This window comes from Triticum urartu, chromosome 7A (genome assembly GCF_056163025.1).
Source record: "Triticum urartu cultivar PI428250 chromosome 7A, HENAU_Tu73, whole genome shotgun sequence".
NCBI lineage: Eukaryota > Viridiplantae > Streptophyta > Magnoliopsida > Poales > Poaceae > Triticum > Triticum urartu.
The window spans coordinates 329,982,789-330,000,612 of NC_141879.1; the positions used below are offsets into that span (position 1 = coordinate 329,982,789).

At 45.9% G+C, this 17,824-nt stretch overlaps 1 protein-coding gene across 1 annotated transcript; it reads left to right on the top strand.

Annotated features, from left to right (window-relative positions):
* The first annotated feature begins 1,833 nt into the window (after positions 1-1,833).
* On the top strand, positions 1,834-17,641 carry LOC125526039 (uncharacterized). The gene is made up of 6 exons (XM_048691065.2): positions 1,834-2,365; positions 2,453-2,550; positions 15,123-15,219; positions 15,329-15,414; positions 15,500-15,597; positions 17,232-17,641. Exons 1-5 carry the CDS (start codon positions 1,999-2,001, stop codon positions 15,551-15,553), a joined length of 702 nt encoding a protein of 233 aa, XP_048547022.1. The 5' UTR covers positions 1,834-1,998; the 3' UTR covers positions 15,554-15,597; positions 17,232-17,641.
* The last annotated feature ends 183 nt before the right edge of the window (positions 17,642-17,824 follow it).

Sequence of the window (17,824 nt, forward strand, 5' to 3'; positions counted from 1 at the left end):
TTGTTGTCTAAATTTTAAACACCGCGTGTTCCACCCCTTTGCCTACAATGCTATTATGAATTAGAATATATGTGTGATTTTTTAAAATGAAGTTAATTGTACTTAGCAGGGCCATATCAAGAGCATATCAACCGACATTTGTTTTTTCCTAGCACTAAAAGAAAGGAAAAACGCAAGGCAAGCACTCCCTCCATCTCAAAATAAGCATCTTTGATTTAGTACAATTTTGTAAAGTTTATTAAATCAAAGACAGTTATGTTGGGATGGAGGGAGTATATCAGTACACGACAAAAATATTAACATGTCAAATGGTGAAAAATAAAACTAACTTTAAAACTAATTTGTCCTTTCAAAAAAACAAGAAAAATCGATGCAAGCCAAAATTGTTTATTCTACTACTTTGCTTAGTAGTTGATACCAGAATGCGGTAAAACAACAAATTAATTGCTTGATTTATTGTACTATAGTTTGCTGCCGGTCTACAACCAAACCACTGATTAAAGTTAGAAAGATGAACAGATAATAAAATCTGTATTCAAGCGACACAGACAATAAAAGTTATCTGAATTTGCACATCTATGTTCATGCTGAAAGAAATCAAAGAGAAGCGATAATCACCTTATATGTCCAGCTCTCCTTATCGGTTTCTCTTTACAAGCAGTTGGCCGCTTTCTTGTTTACCAGGCCTGAAAAATCACATCAACCACCAAACCAATCTATCAGTAGCACTAGAGACATCCATAATTCATTCGATCAGGAGAGGGGAACAACTACCAACCATAATACTTGTGAGAGTGCACACTATAAAAAGTTGTTTGGCTTCCTTGTTGAACTTATTATTAATCTTGGCATTATTGTTGATGAACTGCTTGATTGGGAAGCAGATTTTTCCTTCTGCACAAGGTTTCAGACCAGGATTATCCAAAAAAAATTATCCTAACCTAAGAAATCATATAAACCAATGAATATGAAGCCTGGAAGAAAAAAAGAGACACAATATAGCTATAAGTGTAAGTATTCTGGAGTTTCTGTCTCACCATAACCGAGAGCTCCTGCATAATGGCGGCATATCATGATCTTTCTGGTGGCCGCCCTGAAGTTTTACGTCGGATGATGATGGACTGCAGACCTTCTTGGTGACATGAAGGCAAGGTGCGCCGCGCCCGCAGCCAGAAGCAAACAAGGAAGTCGACAGCCGTGAATCAGCAGCGCCGACCCGTCACGCTTTGGAACCACAACCTCATCTTCCTCTGTCGGCGATTAGGCCAACGTCGCCGCTGTCCGCCCCTCCCTCTTTCTTATCTCTGTCTTTCTCTCCCCCTCCCTTCCAAGGCGGGCGCACGGGATGGGAGGCATCCCTCACCTTGATCCAGAAAGGCGCATGGCGGCGGATGGAAAGGTGGCGGGGCGACGAGCACAACCGGCGGCAGCGGCGACTTTTCCTGGAGAAAGATGGGGTCGGGATCGGGAGTGAGTTGGGAGTTGGGGGAGACAGAGACGTGAGTGCGTGTCAGCGACAATCTCTCTCTCTCTGTATTCGGTCTGGGATGGGAGGAAGTGTGGGCTGGTTTCCGGGCCACGTTCAACACGGGGTGGGCCACGTCCAATGCAGTATCGATGGTACATGGGCTTGCGGGCTGGATTTTGTGTGGCCGTGTGGGACACCGAGCGATGGTTGTTGTACAAGGCGGGAGATCGAACGAGGTGGTCAAATCACGAGGGAAGGTCGAACCATCACGACGTTCAATCCCCTTTAATAATAGAGAAGAGAAATGAACGCCCAACCAGGTTTTTTTTCTTTTTTTTTTTTTGAGAAAAGAGCGCCCAAGCAGTTCATTGCTATCTCAACGGACTGGTAAAGTGGGGGCGAAAAAAAAAGAGAGGATCCAATCCTAGTTTCCTTTCGATTGCATCGGCAGGGAAGGAAGGAACCCCTAACCCTAGCCTCCTCTCTCAAAGCGAGGAATTTTTTTTTGTGGGGTGATTGGATTGGAGCAGATGTCGTCGGATCCTCGGAACCCTAATCCTCCTCCTCCTCCACCTCCCGGTTCTTCGTCATCCGCGCTTCCGGCGGGGGGCAGCTATTTCCCGCTCCCTTTCCACCTGCAGCAGCAGCAGCCGGTGGCGACCTACCAGTACCAGCAGCTGCAGCAAGCGCAGCAGCTCTTCCAGCGGGACGCGCAGACCATCACCCCCGAGGCGCTCGAGAGCGTCAAGGCCGCCCTCGCCACCAGCGACGTCCTCGACCCCTCTGCTGCCAGGGCCTCCGCCTCCTCCTCCGACGCTGCCGCCAAGAAGAAGACAATACCTCGTCGTGCAGCCGGACAGTCCTGGGAGGATCCTACCCTCACCGAGTGGCCCGAAAGTATATCCTCTCTCATACTCTTTCAGTTTACAGTTCATCCATAAATTTACTTTCCCCAATTGCTCATTCTGTTCGATTTTTTTACAGATGACTACAGGTTGTTTTGTGGAGATCTAGGTAACGAAGTTAATGACGATGTTCTCTCAAAAGCCTTTTCGCGGTTCCCCTCCTTCAATATGGCAAAGGTAACAACTTCCTCGCGTCCACTAAATTCTTATTATTTCTCCACTGTTCAGTGTCGCAGTCTCAATTTATTCACAAGTTTCTGTTACAATACTACATTTCTAAATAACACAGAGGTTTAATATCATGACAGTATTTTGCTTGACAAAATAATTTATATGTGTTTCAAATATCTAAAATGATATTTTGGTCAAGTGTAAAAGTTCTGAATCTACTTATCCCTGGTAACAAGGTTTTGAGACTAGAGAGGGTACTTGAACGGCTTCTCTTTCACTTCTGCACCAACTAAAGATATGTCCTCAACAAAAAATAATCTGGACTAGTGTACAACCCAAAATTTACACTTCCTAGGAATGAATTTAGCTAGATGCATAAGTTAGATAATATAAATCAAGATAGCAAAAGTTGAACATTATTTCTGATGCACCAGTGACCACATTGGTTCACATAATTTAAAAGGGCCTCTTTGGATTGTACAATTTTCATGGGAACATTGGAGGATTGAATCCTAAGGATTCCCCCCCCCCCCTATGAAAGCCCTTTGGATCATAGGATTGTGACTACTAAATTCCATTCCTATGCCTCCCATTACATACGAATCTTAACATGAGCTCAAACCTCATTTTTCCTTTGCGAAGTCCAATGCACTTTCACTCGATCTCTCTCTACCCTGTTTCCTCAAATCATCTGAAATTCCAGTCTTCGTTTACTGTCCTCCACCAAAGGTACATGCTTCAGTATTCTTATGTTTTGAAATCCTGTAGGATTCCATGGTACATGACATCTCAATCCTGCGTTTTTCCTGCTCCTACGTTTTCAAATTCCTGTAATCCAAAGAGGCCAATTCAGGCAAGATTGGACGAGCGATCACCCCTTATCGTTTGACTTCACATTTGGGATCCAAAGGGCAATACATGAGAGGTAGATAATTACAAACAAACGGCTTTAAGGCCGGTCATAATAACAAGGCAATGATAAAAGCATAAACATGGGATGACAGCCATGCCACCCCGCCCAAAAGTAACAACCCGGATTGAGCTAACGAACCGAGTGACCTAACAACTAGGCGTCGCCTACGTGACCGGAATCAAAGTACTCACGTATGCTGGACTCACCTGCAAAGATATTAGGATTGGAATCCCCGATGAGAACTTTCGTACTCACAAGACATACTCATACTTGACAAGTAAATAACATGAACGTGAATCATAAGTAGCAAAAGCATGTCAAGACATGGAATGAGACAATCCGTAGACATGGAACAAGTCAGGCTCAATTAGACACTTACAAAAATGAAGTATCGCTGTTAAAAAACAGCCACAAACCCACCGCCGGTTGCCGCCTTCAGTGCTTCCTCTCCAGTGAACCTCCATAGTATTCGCTGCTCTGCACCGCCCCTTATGCGCCGCTCCTCCCGTCGTCCGCCGGTGGCCTTCAACGACGTTGTGTGGTGCCTCTAGGACCCCCAATGCATGCTGTGGCATGCTCAGCTCGTCCATCCCCGCTAGCGCCGCCGCACCCATGGAATCGGCTGCAATCAACTGCAATCGTGAGTAAATAACCAAAGACGAGAGGTGATGTAGAGTACATGCCAAAGTACACTGATTTGTCCCGATATTCACGAATTGGAGGGGGCTATGTGTAACGCCCACGATGCGGCTATATCTCCCACGTGTCGAGGCACGACTTAGAGGCATAACCGCATCGTGGTTTTGTCGCAAGAGGGGTAATCTTCACACAATCCCATGTACTGAATAAGAAAGGGATAAAGAGTTGGCTTACAATCGCCACTTCACACAAATAACAAGTTAAACATACATCATCCAGAGTACAATCAAGGTCCAACTATGGAACCAAAATAAAAGAAGACAACCCAAATGCTAGATCCCCGAACGTCCCAACTGGGCACCACTACTGATCAACCGGAAAAAGACACATAACAACGACCAAGATCTTCATCGAGCTCCCACTTGAGCTTGGTTGCGTCACCTGCACTGGTATCATCGGCACCTGCAACTGTTTGGAAGTATTTGTGAGTTGCGAGGACTCATCAATCTCACACCTGCGAGATCAAGACCATTTAAGCTTATGGGTAGGATACGATAATGAGGTGGAGCTGCAGAAGCGCTAAGCAAATATGGTGGCTAACACACGCAAATAAGAGTAAGGTGAGAAGCTACGCAACGGTCGTGAAGCTAGAAGTGATCCTGAAACTACTTACGTTCAAACATAACACAAGACCGTGTTCACTTCCCGGACTCCGCCGAAAAGAGACCATCACGGCTACGCACGCGGTTGATTCATTTTAATTAAGTTAAGCGTCAAGTTCTCTACAACCAGATATTAACAAATTCCCATCTGCCACATAACCGCGGGCACGGCTCTTGAAAGTTTATACCCTGCAGGGGTGTCCCAACTTAGCCCATCACAAGCTCATGATCCGTGGAGACAATCCTTCATCGCGGGACACCCGATCAGGCTCGGAATCCCGATGCACAAGACATTTCGACAATGGTAAAACTAAACCAGCAAGACTGCCCGAATGTGCCGACAAATCCCGATAGGAGCTGCACATATCTCGTTCTCAGGGCACACCGGATAGGTCAGGCTACGAGTAAAACCAGCCCTCAAGTTTCCCCGAGGTGGCCCCGCAGGCTGCTCGTTTCGGACCAACACTCAGAGGAGCACTGGTGGGGGGGGGGGTTAAAATAAAGATGACCCTCGGGTTTGCAACCCCAAGGGAAAGTTATAGGTTGTTAGGCAAATGTAAAACCAAGGTTGGGCCTTGCTGGAGGAGTTTTATTCAAAGCAAACTGTCAAGAGGGTCCCATAGCCCTCATTGTGTTAGGGACGCAAAATCAAGGAACATAACACCAGTATGACGGAAACTAGGACGGTAAGAGTGGAACAAAACACCAGGCATAAGGACGAGCCTTCCACCCTTTACCAAGTATATAGATGCATTAATTAAACAATAGATATAGTGATATCCCAACATATCCATGTTCCAACAGGGAACAACCTGCACGGCACCTGCAACTAGCAATGCTATAAGAGGGGCTGGGCAAAAGCAGTAACTTAGCCAAACAACGGTTTGCTAGGAAGGTGGGTGAGAGGCTTGACATGGCAATATGGGAGGCATGATAAACAAGTGGTAGGTAGCGCGACATAGCGATATAACGAACAACTAGCAAGCAAAGATAAAAGTGATATCGAGGGTATGGTCATCTTGCCTGAGATCCCGCAAGGAAGAAGAACGAGTCCATGAAGAAGACAAACGGACGTAGTCGCGCGAATCCTCACAAACGCAACGTAACCGGAACTATCAAGGCGAAGCGCAACCGGAAAGAAGCAAACAACATGGTAAACAACCATCACAAGCATGGCATGATGCACAACCAAGGATGATGCATGTCCGGTTTAAATAAGCATGGCATGGCAAAGTGCACAAACAACACTACAAATTAAGTGAAGTTCAATATGCAACGAGTTGCATATTGACGAAACACCACAATCGGTTATTTAGTTTCCTCTTGTTTATGTACTCAACAATGTTACATGTTGGTTAAACATGGCAAGAGGTGAGGCATAAGTAAACTAGCTATTTAGGCATTTTAAATGAGGCCGGAACAACAAACAACAATTCCGGAAAATCCCCATATGCATATTTAGCAATTTAATGCAAACAACAATTTTAAACATTTTAAATGTTGTTATCATGATGAGGATGACATATACAAGTTTTATGCAATTTTAAGAAAATGTTGACATGAGCATGTTATGAAGCATTTGTCGCCATGGCGGAAGGAAAAGGGGGCCACGACAACTAATCCGAAAATGATGCCACGACAACATATCGGTTCCGGTAGCTCATGGAGATACCGATGCAAAGGAAGTGTGGCGGGAGCGTGCAAAAGATGGTGGGGTGATCCCGGTTACCGGGTTCCCACGGGTGGACGGCATGGCAACAAGGAGGAACATGCAAGCGACAATTTCGGACACGGTGCAAACGCGGGGTTCATCTCATACGACTCACATGCATTCAATCATGGGCGTCGTCTCGGGGTTATACCTTCGAAGCGTGCAAACGGGACGGTTCGGGTTCGGTGCAATGTAGAGGAAGTAGGCGTTCTCGGGACGGTCGTAGTGGAAGTAGTGGTACACGGCGTCGGTAATGGAAGTAGTGATACACGTTTCGTAGAGGGACTTGATGAATCCGAGTCACTCGGGGTCGACGGTAGTCGTTCACGTTCTTAGTCGCACAAGTTTTCGTAGATGTTCGGGGTCACGGCGAGGAACTCGGCGTTCACGGAGTCTTCGAGGGTCGACGGTAGTGGTACTTGGCAAAATGCACGTCGACGGTAGTTGTTCTCGTATCGTCGTGGAAGTAGTCGTTCACTTGACGGTCTTATCGGAACCTCGTCAACGGTAGAGACCCACCTTGCCGTTCCGAAGGGGCAAAATGCACGCAGGGCGGCATCCTGCTGGTGGTTGTCGGCGCGGTGCCATGGCCGAAGGCCGAGGTCAGGGTTTGAGGGGAGGAGCCCGGTGGCGCGGGTGCGTCATGGTGGCAGAAGAGAAAGGAGGAGGCGCAGGCATTGTGGATCGAACGCGGCGCCTACCCCTGGCACTGGCTGCGCGGGCATGAAGTGGCGGCGGTGTGGGAGGATGAGAGGGAGAGAGTGTCGATGGGGATCAGGCAGGAGAGGCTGGGGAGACGAGCGAGAGAAGGAGAGATGGGGATCGAGGGAGAGGGATGACGGGTGTGGCAGCGCTGCCTGGAGGGAGAAGGTGAGATCAAGAGAGAGGAATCGGGCTCCCTGGCGGCTAGGGTTAGGAAGGGCGCCGGTTGGGCCTAGGGGCAAATGGGCCTAGGTGCAGTAGCTGGGAGGCCTAGCTGGCTGATGGGTTGTGGGGAAGGTTGGGTCGGTGAGAGGCCCAGCTGGGCTGGACTCTCTTCTCCCTCTCCCCTATTTCCTTCTCTTTTCATTAACAGAGAATTAAGAGAAAGGAAAAGAGAGAAGAGAAGGTTAGAGGAAGAATTTGGACATGCGGTTAAGTTTCCCAGACTCATAAAAATGAGTTTGTTCCTAGAAAATAGAAAAGGCCATGATTGAAAGATGTAAATTCAAACTCATTTGAATTTAATTCAAATGGGTTTGAACTAGGACTTGGTAAAAAGAAGGTACAAAATTGTTCGGTTTTTTAGAGGAGCCTCGATAATAAAAGAGATAAAGAATTGTGGACAAGATTTGAAGGTCAAACTTGAAGTGGAATAGGCATGGGAATTATTTTTGCACGTGTGTTATGGTTAAGTCCAAAAGAATGGAATATTTATTATAGCTCTCTAAATATCGAGAGGGTATGTTATAAAGAGAATCACCATGTGAATTCCCTCGGTTTAAATGGACCGAAGATCTATGCAATTTATTTAGTCGAGTTTTACAAAATTAAAAGACATGATGGCATGATGACATGATGCAATGCAAAAATAAATAGAGCAAGCACAAATGAAACACACGGAGGTCACAAAAATATGGAAGTCTTCTGGAGCGTCGGTCTTGGGGCGTCACACTATGAGGAACTCGAAGAACACGAGGAACAAGAGGGGGAAATCACAAGAGGAACACTCAAGAACAAGTCCAATCACACATCCAGTAGACAATCAAACACATAAGATCCACAAGGTACATGAATAATCAAAGGGAAAGATACAAGGTAGAGTTCATCCCAAATCCAAGAGGAGATGAGGTCTTGATGATATAGGTAGATCCTTCCCGCATGGGGGTCTTGAATCCCTCGGGATCTTCTCACATGGAGGCCTTGAACTCCATGGGAGTGTCTCTCTCTCAAGAGGAGTAGAGGTAAGGAGCAAACCTCAACTAGAATGAGCTGTAACTTTGCTAACCCTAGAAATGAGGAGGGGGAGGTCTATTTATAGTCCTAGCCACAAAGGGGTAAGTGAGGAGGGGATACAAGGCCACTTGGGCCGCATTGCGCACAGGCAAGGCCGAATGATCCGGGCATCTTTCGGATGATCGAGACGGAGTCCCGGATGATCCGGCTTTGGGTGGAAGCCTTCGGGTGTCTTCGGACGCAGTTAGCCGGATGATTCGGGAGCACGTCCAAATGATTCGGCTGAAGCCCGAATGATCCGGGAGGGGACCCGAATGTCCAGCCTATCTCTAGCAGCCGCTCCGTCTTCTCCTTCCTTCCGTCTTCTCTTCCATGCTTCCCTCACAGATGGTGTAAGCGTACACATGCGCTCGCACTCCTCGTCGATGGTGAAGCTCCGATAATACCTATGCATGCACACGAGAGGAGTGTCAAGTAGTATGCCATGCTCGAAGGGGTAAGTGAACACGTGTAAAGGAGACGATTCACCTTTATGTATTTGAAGTAGATGTCGCACGTGTCACTTGCCAAACGGACTCTTGACATGGTGATGTTCGTAGGATGCTTCGCATCAAGAGGGGATCAGAGAATGGAACTATTGGGCAGGAAGGGGATTCAAACAAGCAACATACGGATGGATATGGACGGTGTCGAGGTCGTAGTAGCTCGTGGAAGTCGTGCACTCGAGCTTGGGGAGCTTCACTTGAGAGTAATCTTGAGGTGCTTATTGGCGAAGATGCCGCATGTCCAAAGGCAAAGATGCCTTGAAGTCACTTGGCGAAGATGCAAGGTAGATGGTGAAGTCGTAGAGCGGTGGTTGGTGTTGAGCTCTTGACCTTCACGTTCTTGTCGTTGATGGTGTCGATGCCGATGTGACCTTGTCGGAGATGATAGGCCGGAAGCATGTGTACTTGAGCGTCTTCTTGAAGATGAGGAAGATCTCTTGGCGGTCTTGATGAGGGCTTTGAGCATCCATCTTGGCGTCAATGAAGTTTTTCGTGGCATTGAACTCGTCGCTGTGGTTGTAGACCGAAGTAGATGTGCTTGCCTATCCATCACAAGACTCGAGCAAAGGTAAGTAGGAAATGAGATAAACAATACCAAGATACCTTTTCCCAAAGTTGAGGATGTATCCCGTGTCACTCAATGTGAATTGAGAGAATAGTCAAATTGGTACATGACTTGTTCACTCACACCTACAAAATAAAGCTTATTGAGTGGCTTTGTTAGGACAAGTGGCACAAAATTCAAGCAAGTGTTAGTCAATGATATCAATAAGGTCGAGGAAGATTCACAAAATCGCAATAAAGCAAATAGATCAATAGCTATATTGTGGCACAAGGAACACACACTGATAGATAAGTGGGATTCGCACAACCAAGGAATGAGCACAAAATGTGTAACCACGCAAAAGCTCGTGTTGCACGGATACTAGAGAGACAATAGCTTGATTGCTCAAATGGGCTAGATACGCTTGTGCACCAACCTATGAGAGTAAACATGCCGTCTTTAGTCCCAAGTATGCTATGCATGTATGATCCAATATGATGTACCATGCAAAATGGCTCAATGCTAGTTCTATTGCTTACATGCTCTTTTGTATCTCCTCTTTTGCTTAAAAGCTTTTTCGTCTTTTTTTGTATGCTTTGCCACTATGCTTGATGCTCGAGCCAAGATATGAGACAAGTATGTTAGATATGCGTGGGAGACACTTAATGGCACAAAGATGATAGCAAGATGATTGCACACTAAAGGTAGCTATGCGGAGTAAGTGTATCACTAAGATGCACAATGAGCGTGCCCCGACAATTTTCAACTCGCTAGTCTCGATGGGAAAGGTACGCAATAGGCTCGGGGCTATCAATGCAATGGCAAGGAAATGTACAATGGTGTTGTCGAGGTTACCGTCCTTGCTTACGGTTGCGGTGTCAAAAGGTGAAGTGGTCGTTGTTGAGTCCGTGGCGATGATGAGTGACGGAGGAAGAAACCGTTCCTAATTAGCCGAAACACCTTAGAAAACGGAAAATCGCAACTCAAAATCTCAAACAAAATTGGGGAAAGTTGGTGGAATGGTATGGTGGTGGTTGTGAAGAAGTAGCCGTCCCTAAGTAGCCGAAACACCATAGAAGACTCGAATCACAACTCAAGCAACCACAAATGCAATGGGGATCGAAATGGGTTAGGTTGCGGAAGTTTTGGGTTGTGGTGCGGAAGTTTGGTGGATGGCCTATGCAAAGATGCCAAAATACACAAAAATTGATGGAGTCAAATGGTGATGGAAGTATTTTTGTGGGATGTCAATAGCTACAAAACGAGCTAAAGAACGTCAAAATTGGACTCTGGATGAATTAGTTATGACCGAAACAAGAATTCAGTCGTGTCAGTTTCAGGGGTAGCCGGACATCTAGGAGTAGGTCCGAATGATCCGGGTTTGTCAACTCGGGTGTTGATGTTTGGGTGCGTGGGTTAGCCGGACGTCCGGGAAAGGGGCCAGCTGATTGGGAGGATGTCCGGATGATCCGGGCAGGTCAAACTGCTCGGGATTTCCTCTCGGGGACGCGATTTGGGCGGAAATTTTTGATTTCAGGGGGTCAAAATTGACGGGAAAAGAAAAATTTTGGAGGAATTTTGTGGTGGGGAGGTGGGGAAAGCCAAGATCGACTTGCCAAACAACAAAATCGTGGATCAAACACAACAAAATCTCACAAGAACCAACAAAGTGCAAAAAATTTGGTGGGGATTTTCAAATTGCGACGAAGTCAAACAAAATTAGGCTAGAACATGGGGGGGGGGGCTCCAAATTCGTGTCAACGTGGCTCATGATACCAAGATGATGAAGGGTACGGGCCAAAGTACCCGATTTGTCTTGATGTTCACGAATTGGAGGGTGCTACGAGGAGGAACAAGAGGGGGAAATCACAAGAGGAACACTCAAGAACAGGTCCAATCACACATCCAGTAGACAATCAAACACACAAGATCCACAAGGTACATGAACAATCAAAGGGAAAGATACAAGGTAGAGTTCGTCCCAAATCCAAGAGGAGATGAGGTCTTGATGATATAGGTAGATCCTTCCCGCATGGGGGTCTTGAATCCCTCGGGATCTTCTCACATGGAGGCCTTGAACTCCATGGGAGTGTCCCTCTCTCTCAAGAGGAGTAGAGGTAAGGAGCAAACCTCAACTAGAACGAGCTATAACTTTACTAACCCTAGAAATGAGGAAGGGGAGGTCTATTTATAGTCCTAGCCACGAAGGGGTAAGTGAGGAGGGGATACAAGGCCACTTGGGCCGCATTGCGCACAGGTAAGGCCGGATGATCCGGACGGAGTCCCGGATGATCCGGCTTTGGGTGGAAGCCTTCGGGTGTCTTCGGACGCAGTTAGCCGGATGATCCGGGAGCTCGTCCAGATGATTCGGCCGAAGCCTGGATGATCCGGGAGGGGACCCGGATGTCCGGCCTGTCTCTGGCAGCCGCTCCATCTTCTCGTTTCTTCTGTCTTCTCTTCCATGCTTCCCTCGCGGATGGTGTAAGCATACACATGCACTCGCACTCCTTGTTGATGGTGAAGCTCCGGTAATACCTATGCATGCACACGAGAGGAGTGTCAAGTAGTATACCATCCTGAAAGGGGTCAAGTGAATACGTGGATGATTCACCTTTATGTGTGTGAAGTAGATGTCGCGTGTGTCACTTGCCAAACGGACTCTTGACATGGTGATGTCCATAGGATGCTCCGCATCAAGAGGGGATCAGAGAAAGGAACTAACGGGCAGGAAGGGGATTCTAACAAGCCTCGTACGGATGGATCTGGTCGGTGTTGAGGTCTAGCTCGTGGAAGTCGCGGACTTGAGCTTGGGGAGCTTCACTTGAGCGTAATCTTGAGGTGCTTGTCGGCGAAGATGCCACATGTCCAGAGGCAAAGATGCCTTGAAGTCGCTTGGCGAAGATGCCAAGGTAGATGGTGAAGTCGTAGAGCGGTGGTTGGTGTTGAGCTCTTGACCTTCACGTTCTTGTCGTTGATGGTGTCGATGCCGATGTGACCTTGCTGGAGATGATAGGCCGGAAGCATGTGTACTTGAGCGTCTTCTCGAAGATGAGGAAGATCTCTTGGCGGTCTTGATGAGGGCTTTGAGCTCCTCCATTTGAGCTTCCATCTTGGCGTCGATTGACTAGCGAGTTGAAAATTGTCAGGCCACGCTCATTGTGCACCTTAGTGATACGCTTACTCCGCATAGCTACATTTAGCGTGCAATCATCTTGCTATCATCTTTGTGCCATTAAGCCTCTCCTGTGCATATGAGATCCAAAGGAACGTGGAGCGCTACGTTGCATGCATGGCCACCCGTCAGCGCTCCATGTTCAAGACTTGGCTGCCATCCCATGCAAAATGCATCCATCCAGGCCCGTCGATGAGGGCGTGTGAGGTGAGCGACCGAACAGGGCCCCCAAAATCGAGGGGCCCCCGATCGAAGAGAAAATCGGAGCACCGCAAAAAAAGAAAAACTGATGAACCGCCTGGTTCGTATGTCTGACCTGAGTCGCTCCACGCCCCAAGCACCCTGAACGCATGCACCCATTTCTAGGTTGAGTCTAGGCCGGAAGGGAAAGCGTTGCTCTGCCCTAATCAAGATTTCACCCAATTCACTCCGCGCCACCTCGAAAACCAATCAACCCCGCATCGAGTCGGTCAATAATACATCTCCTGCGCGGCGGTGACCGGAGCAATGGAAGCGGTAGGATCTAGGGACCCCTGCGGCAGCCATCGATGCCGAGGCCGGCGTTGATGCTAGAGAAGAAAAGATCTCACTGCCTTGCCGTGAAATCTGGCTGCTGGCGTCGTGTGTCATGTTGTTGGAGTTGTAGTCTTCTTCCAGTGATGGTGTCTTCAACTTTGCCGGTGGCAACGGCGCTGCCCTGCTGGATCTGAAGATAGGCTGCTGCACGCTGCAGGCTTGGAATAGACGCCCACCTCTTGCGCTAGCGGGTCCAGCTCAGAACAACGCTATCCAAAACTTGTTAGCCCATCTGCGCCTGGTTTGCCGCCTCAAGCCTGGCACCAATTCTAGGTAACTTTCTATACTATGCTCCTGTAAATACTTGAAGGGAAAACTTTGTTTTTGCCACTCTAGCTTTTGCCCACTTTGCTTATGCCACTCTAGAATTTAACATTTCACTTTTGCCACTCTTAGCTTTTGACAATATATCAATTTTGCCGTTCAGTGGCAAAAGCAAAATTTTCAGAGTGGCAATTGTGATACATTGCAAAACCTAAGAGTGGCAAAAGTGAAATGAAAAATTATCGTTTTTGCCACTGAATGGCATTTGTGATGTATTTTCAAAAGCTAAGAGTGGCAAAAGTGAGATGTCAAATTCTAGAGTGGCACAAGCAAAGTGGGCAAAAACTAGAGTGGCAAAAACAAAGTACGAAGTAACACTAGGTTATATAGTTAAGTAAAAACAAACTATTTTGCATTAATTCATGATATATTTATAAATAGTACTCCCTCCGTCCCAAATTACTTGTCGCTCAAATGGATGCATCTAGAACCGAAATTGTATTAGATACGTCCATTTGAGCGACAAGTAATTTGGGACGGAGGGAGTACGAAGTGACACTAGGTTATATAGTTAAGTAAAAATATACTTTAGTTGTATAAAAATATTCAAATTTAAGGGCCTAATTTTACATTTCGCACCGGGGCCTCAGATTTCTAGAGATGGCCCTGCATCCATCACCATCGGTGTGCAGCCACGTGGATCATGTCCATCATCATCGTACAACCGTCGTTGCCCTCATGTTGTCCTCATCGCCCATCACTAGCCGCATGCCGTCATCGTCGTGGAGCCTTCTTGTCGAGACGCTGCAGGACTTCTCGTGGAGCCTTCTCATGTATGCTAAATGCTATTGAGCAGCCCGACCGCACGATTTCTTGACTCTGATCTGTATCGAGCGGGATAAGTAGTAGATGAATGCAGCGAATTAGCAAGAATACCTCATGCATCCAACCTACTCAATTGGAATTAAGGGCAAGAATATTTCTCACGTCTCTAGCAGCAGCTTTCGTTTGCAATTTGCCATCCAAGACATTTGTTGTCGCCGCAGGTACCATCCCACCTAGACACGCTGATGGCCGCGGGATGAGGTGCACACTGCCGGGTCTCATGATGCCGATGGAGATCGTCTTGATGAGCACCGTCGGACGAGTAACCGCCTTGCCTGGTATTAATTTTGGCAAACAATGCACAATAAGAATCCCTACTATCACGAGACCAGTTTTGGAAGTAAGCCTTATCCATGCAAAGGGGACTTGGACTGTGGTTAATTATGTAGTTTATTTAAAACAGAAGGCTAAACGGGCATGCATGGGGCCACCCGGTATTGCGTTGGCGAGGGCAGTTTGGTGGTGGGAGTATGTACTCCTAGGTGTATGCGCGCGCGCGTGTGTATTCATTTATTAGGCTAAGCTACACAGTTTCATGGATTTCGTACAACATGGTCCTCACCTATATAGCTATAAGGCTTTGGTAGTTTAGTTGGACTATCTAAACAGACTAAACTTTCATGATCTGTTTATGGCTGACCAAGATATTGAGTTACACGTAGCTGCGGTGTGCTTTTTCCTATCTGCAAAATCTGGCTTGCACCTGATGTATATGACCACCCTTTCTTATAGGTTGTTAGAGATAAGAGGACTGGCAAAACAAAAGGTTATGGATTCGTCAGTTTTTCAAACCCTACAGACCTTGCTGCAGCAATAAAAGAAATGAATGGTTAGCATTTCCAATGAGCTCTATTGATTCACTTGCTGTCACTTATCAATATGATCTGGTTTACTGTTATATACTTGTACTTATTTTGTTTGGAACTCACTTTTCTCAGGAAAGTATGTTGGGAATCGCCCTATTAAATTGCGGAAGAGCAATTGGAAGGAGAGGACAGATGTCGAGGCTCTACAAAGACAAAAGGTTTATACCATGTTTCCTTCTTTAGCCAAGTCCGCGTGTCTTCTTGTCCGCTCTAATTTTTTTCTTCATATTTCCCATCTTTCAGAATCATATTCAGAAGAAACCTAAAACACAAAAGAAGGGTATTCTTCACAAGTAAAGCTCTATTGGGTTGTACCGGGCTGAGCCCTGTAGAACAAGACTGTAAGTTCCTTTTGAGATTACATGATAGTTTTAATTTTAAATAATCACATGGGCCCTGGAAGTACAGTGACACAGCATGTTTTTAGTGCACTGAGCCATTCTATATGTTCATAATTTGCACAAAAAATTAAAGATATACTCCCGCCGATCCAAAATAAGTGTCATGGTCTTGGTTTAAATTTGAACAAAAACCACAGCATTTATTTTGGATCGAAGGGAGTACATAGCACCGACCTTGTGTCATTTCAGGTTTATCATTTGCCCATATGATTCCATGGAGAGAAGTTGTGGAATAAAGAAACATTGTTCTACCATGTAGTTGTTTCTGGTGACTTTGTGGAAGGCCTGTTTTAAATAAATAAAAATAAAGAAGCAGTGGAAGCAGTATCCAGGACTTGGTTGATATTTTTTCTTATTATGTCAAGTCCTTGCTTATAGCTTATTTCGGGTTGTTACTGGTTGGTTTCCAATGTATTCAAATAAACTTGTTTTGACTTATTTTCCATTTTCTTTTTCTTAAGGCTATGATTCATCTATTTGGAATGATAACTAATATCTTCATAACTTTAAATTTGTACCCCTAGTTGCTTGATGGATGTGTTCCAACAACGCACACCAATGTGATAGCCTCTGATGAAAGACCTACATGCTTGGTTCACATTGCCACACTTTGGTTCTTGCAAACAAAAGTGGTTATATGAACAATGGTGGAGGAACTCCCCCAATCCTAGAGTGGCTCAGAAGCTCTAACCCTAGGGGTGGAACAAAGCTCACAAGTCTCTTTCTTCTCTGGGTATTATTTAACTCTATTAGGTTACCTTTTGTATTCCACTCCACCTACTCCTAGTGAATAATGCTCGGCCTATTACAAAATCCCACTTAGATTGATGCAGCTCCTGAACATAGTATTGGGTCGGTAGAATTGACACGCCTTGTTTCTCTTTACAACCTGGCGTTGACAATGCCCGTCTTTTCAAAAGTAACACAAAGTGGAGAGATATCAGCCTGCGGTCAGTTTTGTGAACTTTAGATTGTTGCAACTCAAGTAGGAGAAGACCCACCATCTGACTATCTGCAGGTGCAATTGCTTGACTTTTGATCTTGTGATTGGAACCACTTGAATAGTGCCAACCATGCTTGGTGTGATGCTGCCATAACATATAGGGTATATAATCAACCAAAAATTTCAATCAGTGTCAGTTACGCAATACGGAGAACTGTGGCAATCAGCACAGTGCACCGTCTATCTGATCCTATAGAGCAGACTTGAGAGTGTTCAATTGTGAGGTTGCTTATGTTTCTTTTACTTCCTCATTTAGCTAGCTTGCATTGAACATCCCCTTGGCCTCCCATCGCCATAAATGTGCGCATGCTAGACACTAGATCATAATCCCTGTCCTTGAAGCCTATCCCTGCCCCTGATTTTGTGAGTGTCTTCACTCGGATTCCTACATGTTTATATTGGTGGCCCTTTAACTTGCACGAGCACCATGACGTGTTAACTTTAGTGAACTTTATTGTGGTAAGAGTTGTGGACTTGTGGTGCCTTGGCTCTTTCTTTTCTATACTTAACACTTTATTGCAAAACCTGCCTTGCCTCTGCAAAAGATTGATGGATGGTTTGTTTCATGCAGTGCTCCTTTGGATAAAGGACATCTGAAAAGTACAGTGGCTGGGCACCGGTCAATGCGTGCAAGGATGATACTATACCTATTGAATTGTAACGCTTACTAAGCAATGTTCCATCTGGGTGACAGGCATATTTTTACATTTGCAAGAGTTACAACTAGTATTTATAATCAGCTTGTTTCGTTGTAACGATGTCATTGTATTGCAACATAGAGGTTAGGCTCTGTTCCTTTTTTGGAAGAATTTTCAGACCTGTAAATTCGAACCTTTGATCAACCAAGCAAATGTGGAATATAAGATTATACTCCCTCTGACCCATAATATGAGATACCTTTTGACACTACACTGGTGTTAAAAAACGTCTTACATTATGTGACGGAGGGAGTATCTGATGCTGATAGTGGCAGTCTTGGTATATCCTCGCATGAATAGCCCACCCATGGCCTGCAATGGCTAATTTTTTTATTGACGAAATTCAGTTAGTACTGCTTTCATCCCATATACAAGGGAGTACAGGTCAAGAGCCCAAGGGGCAACAGGAAAAATAAGAATTTTTTTGTCAATCAATACAACTAGTGGACCCATTGCGCCAAATGGT

Excerpts from the sequence above, each read along its gene's own strand:
- LOC125526039 (XM_048691065.2), top strand. The coding sequence starts at position 1,999 with ATGTCGTCGGATCCTCGGAACCCTAATCCTCCTCCTCCTCCACCTCCC. Across the intron at positions 2,366-2,452 it reads CCTCACCGAGTGGCCCGAAA|ATGACTACAGGTTGTTTTGT; the intron begins GTATATCCTCTC and ends ATTTTTTTACAG. Across the intron at positions 15,415-15,499 it reads AGGCTCTACAAAGACAAAAG|AATCATATTCAGAAGAAACC; the intron begins GTTTATACCATG and ends CCCATCTTTCAG.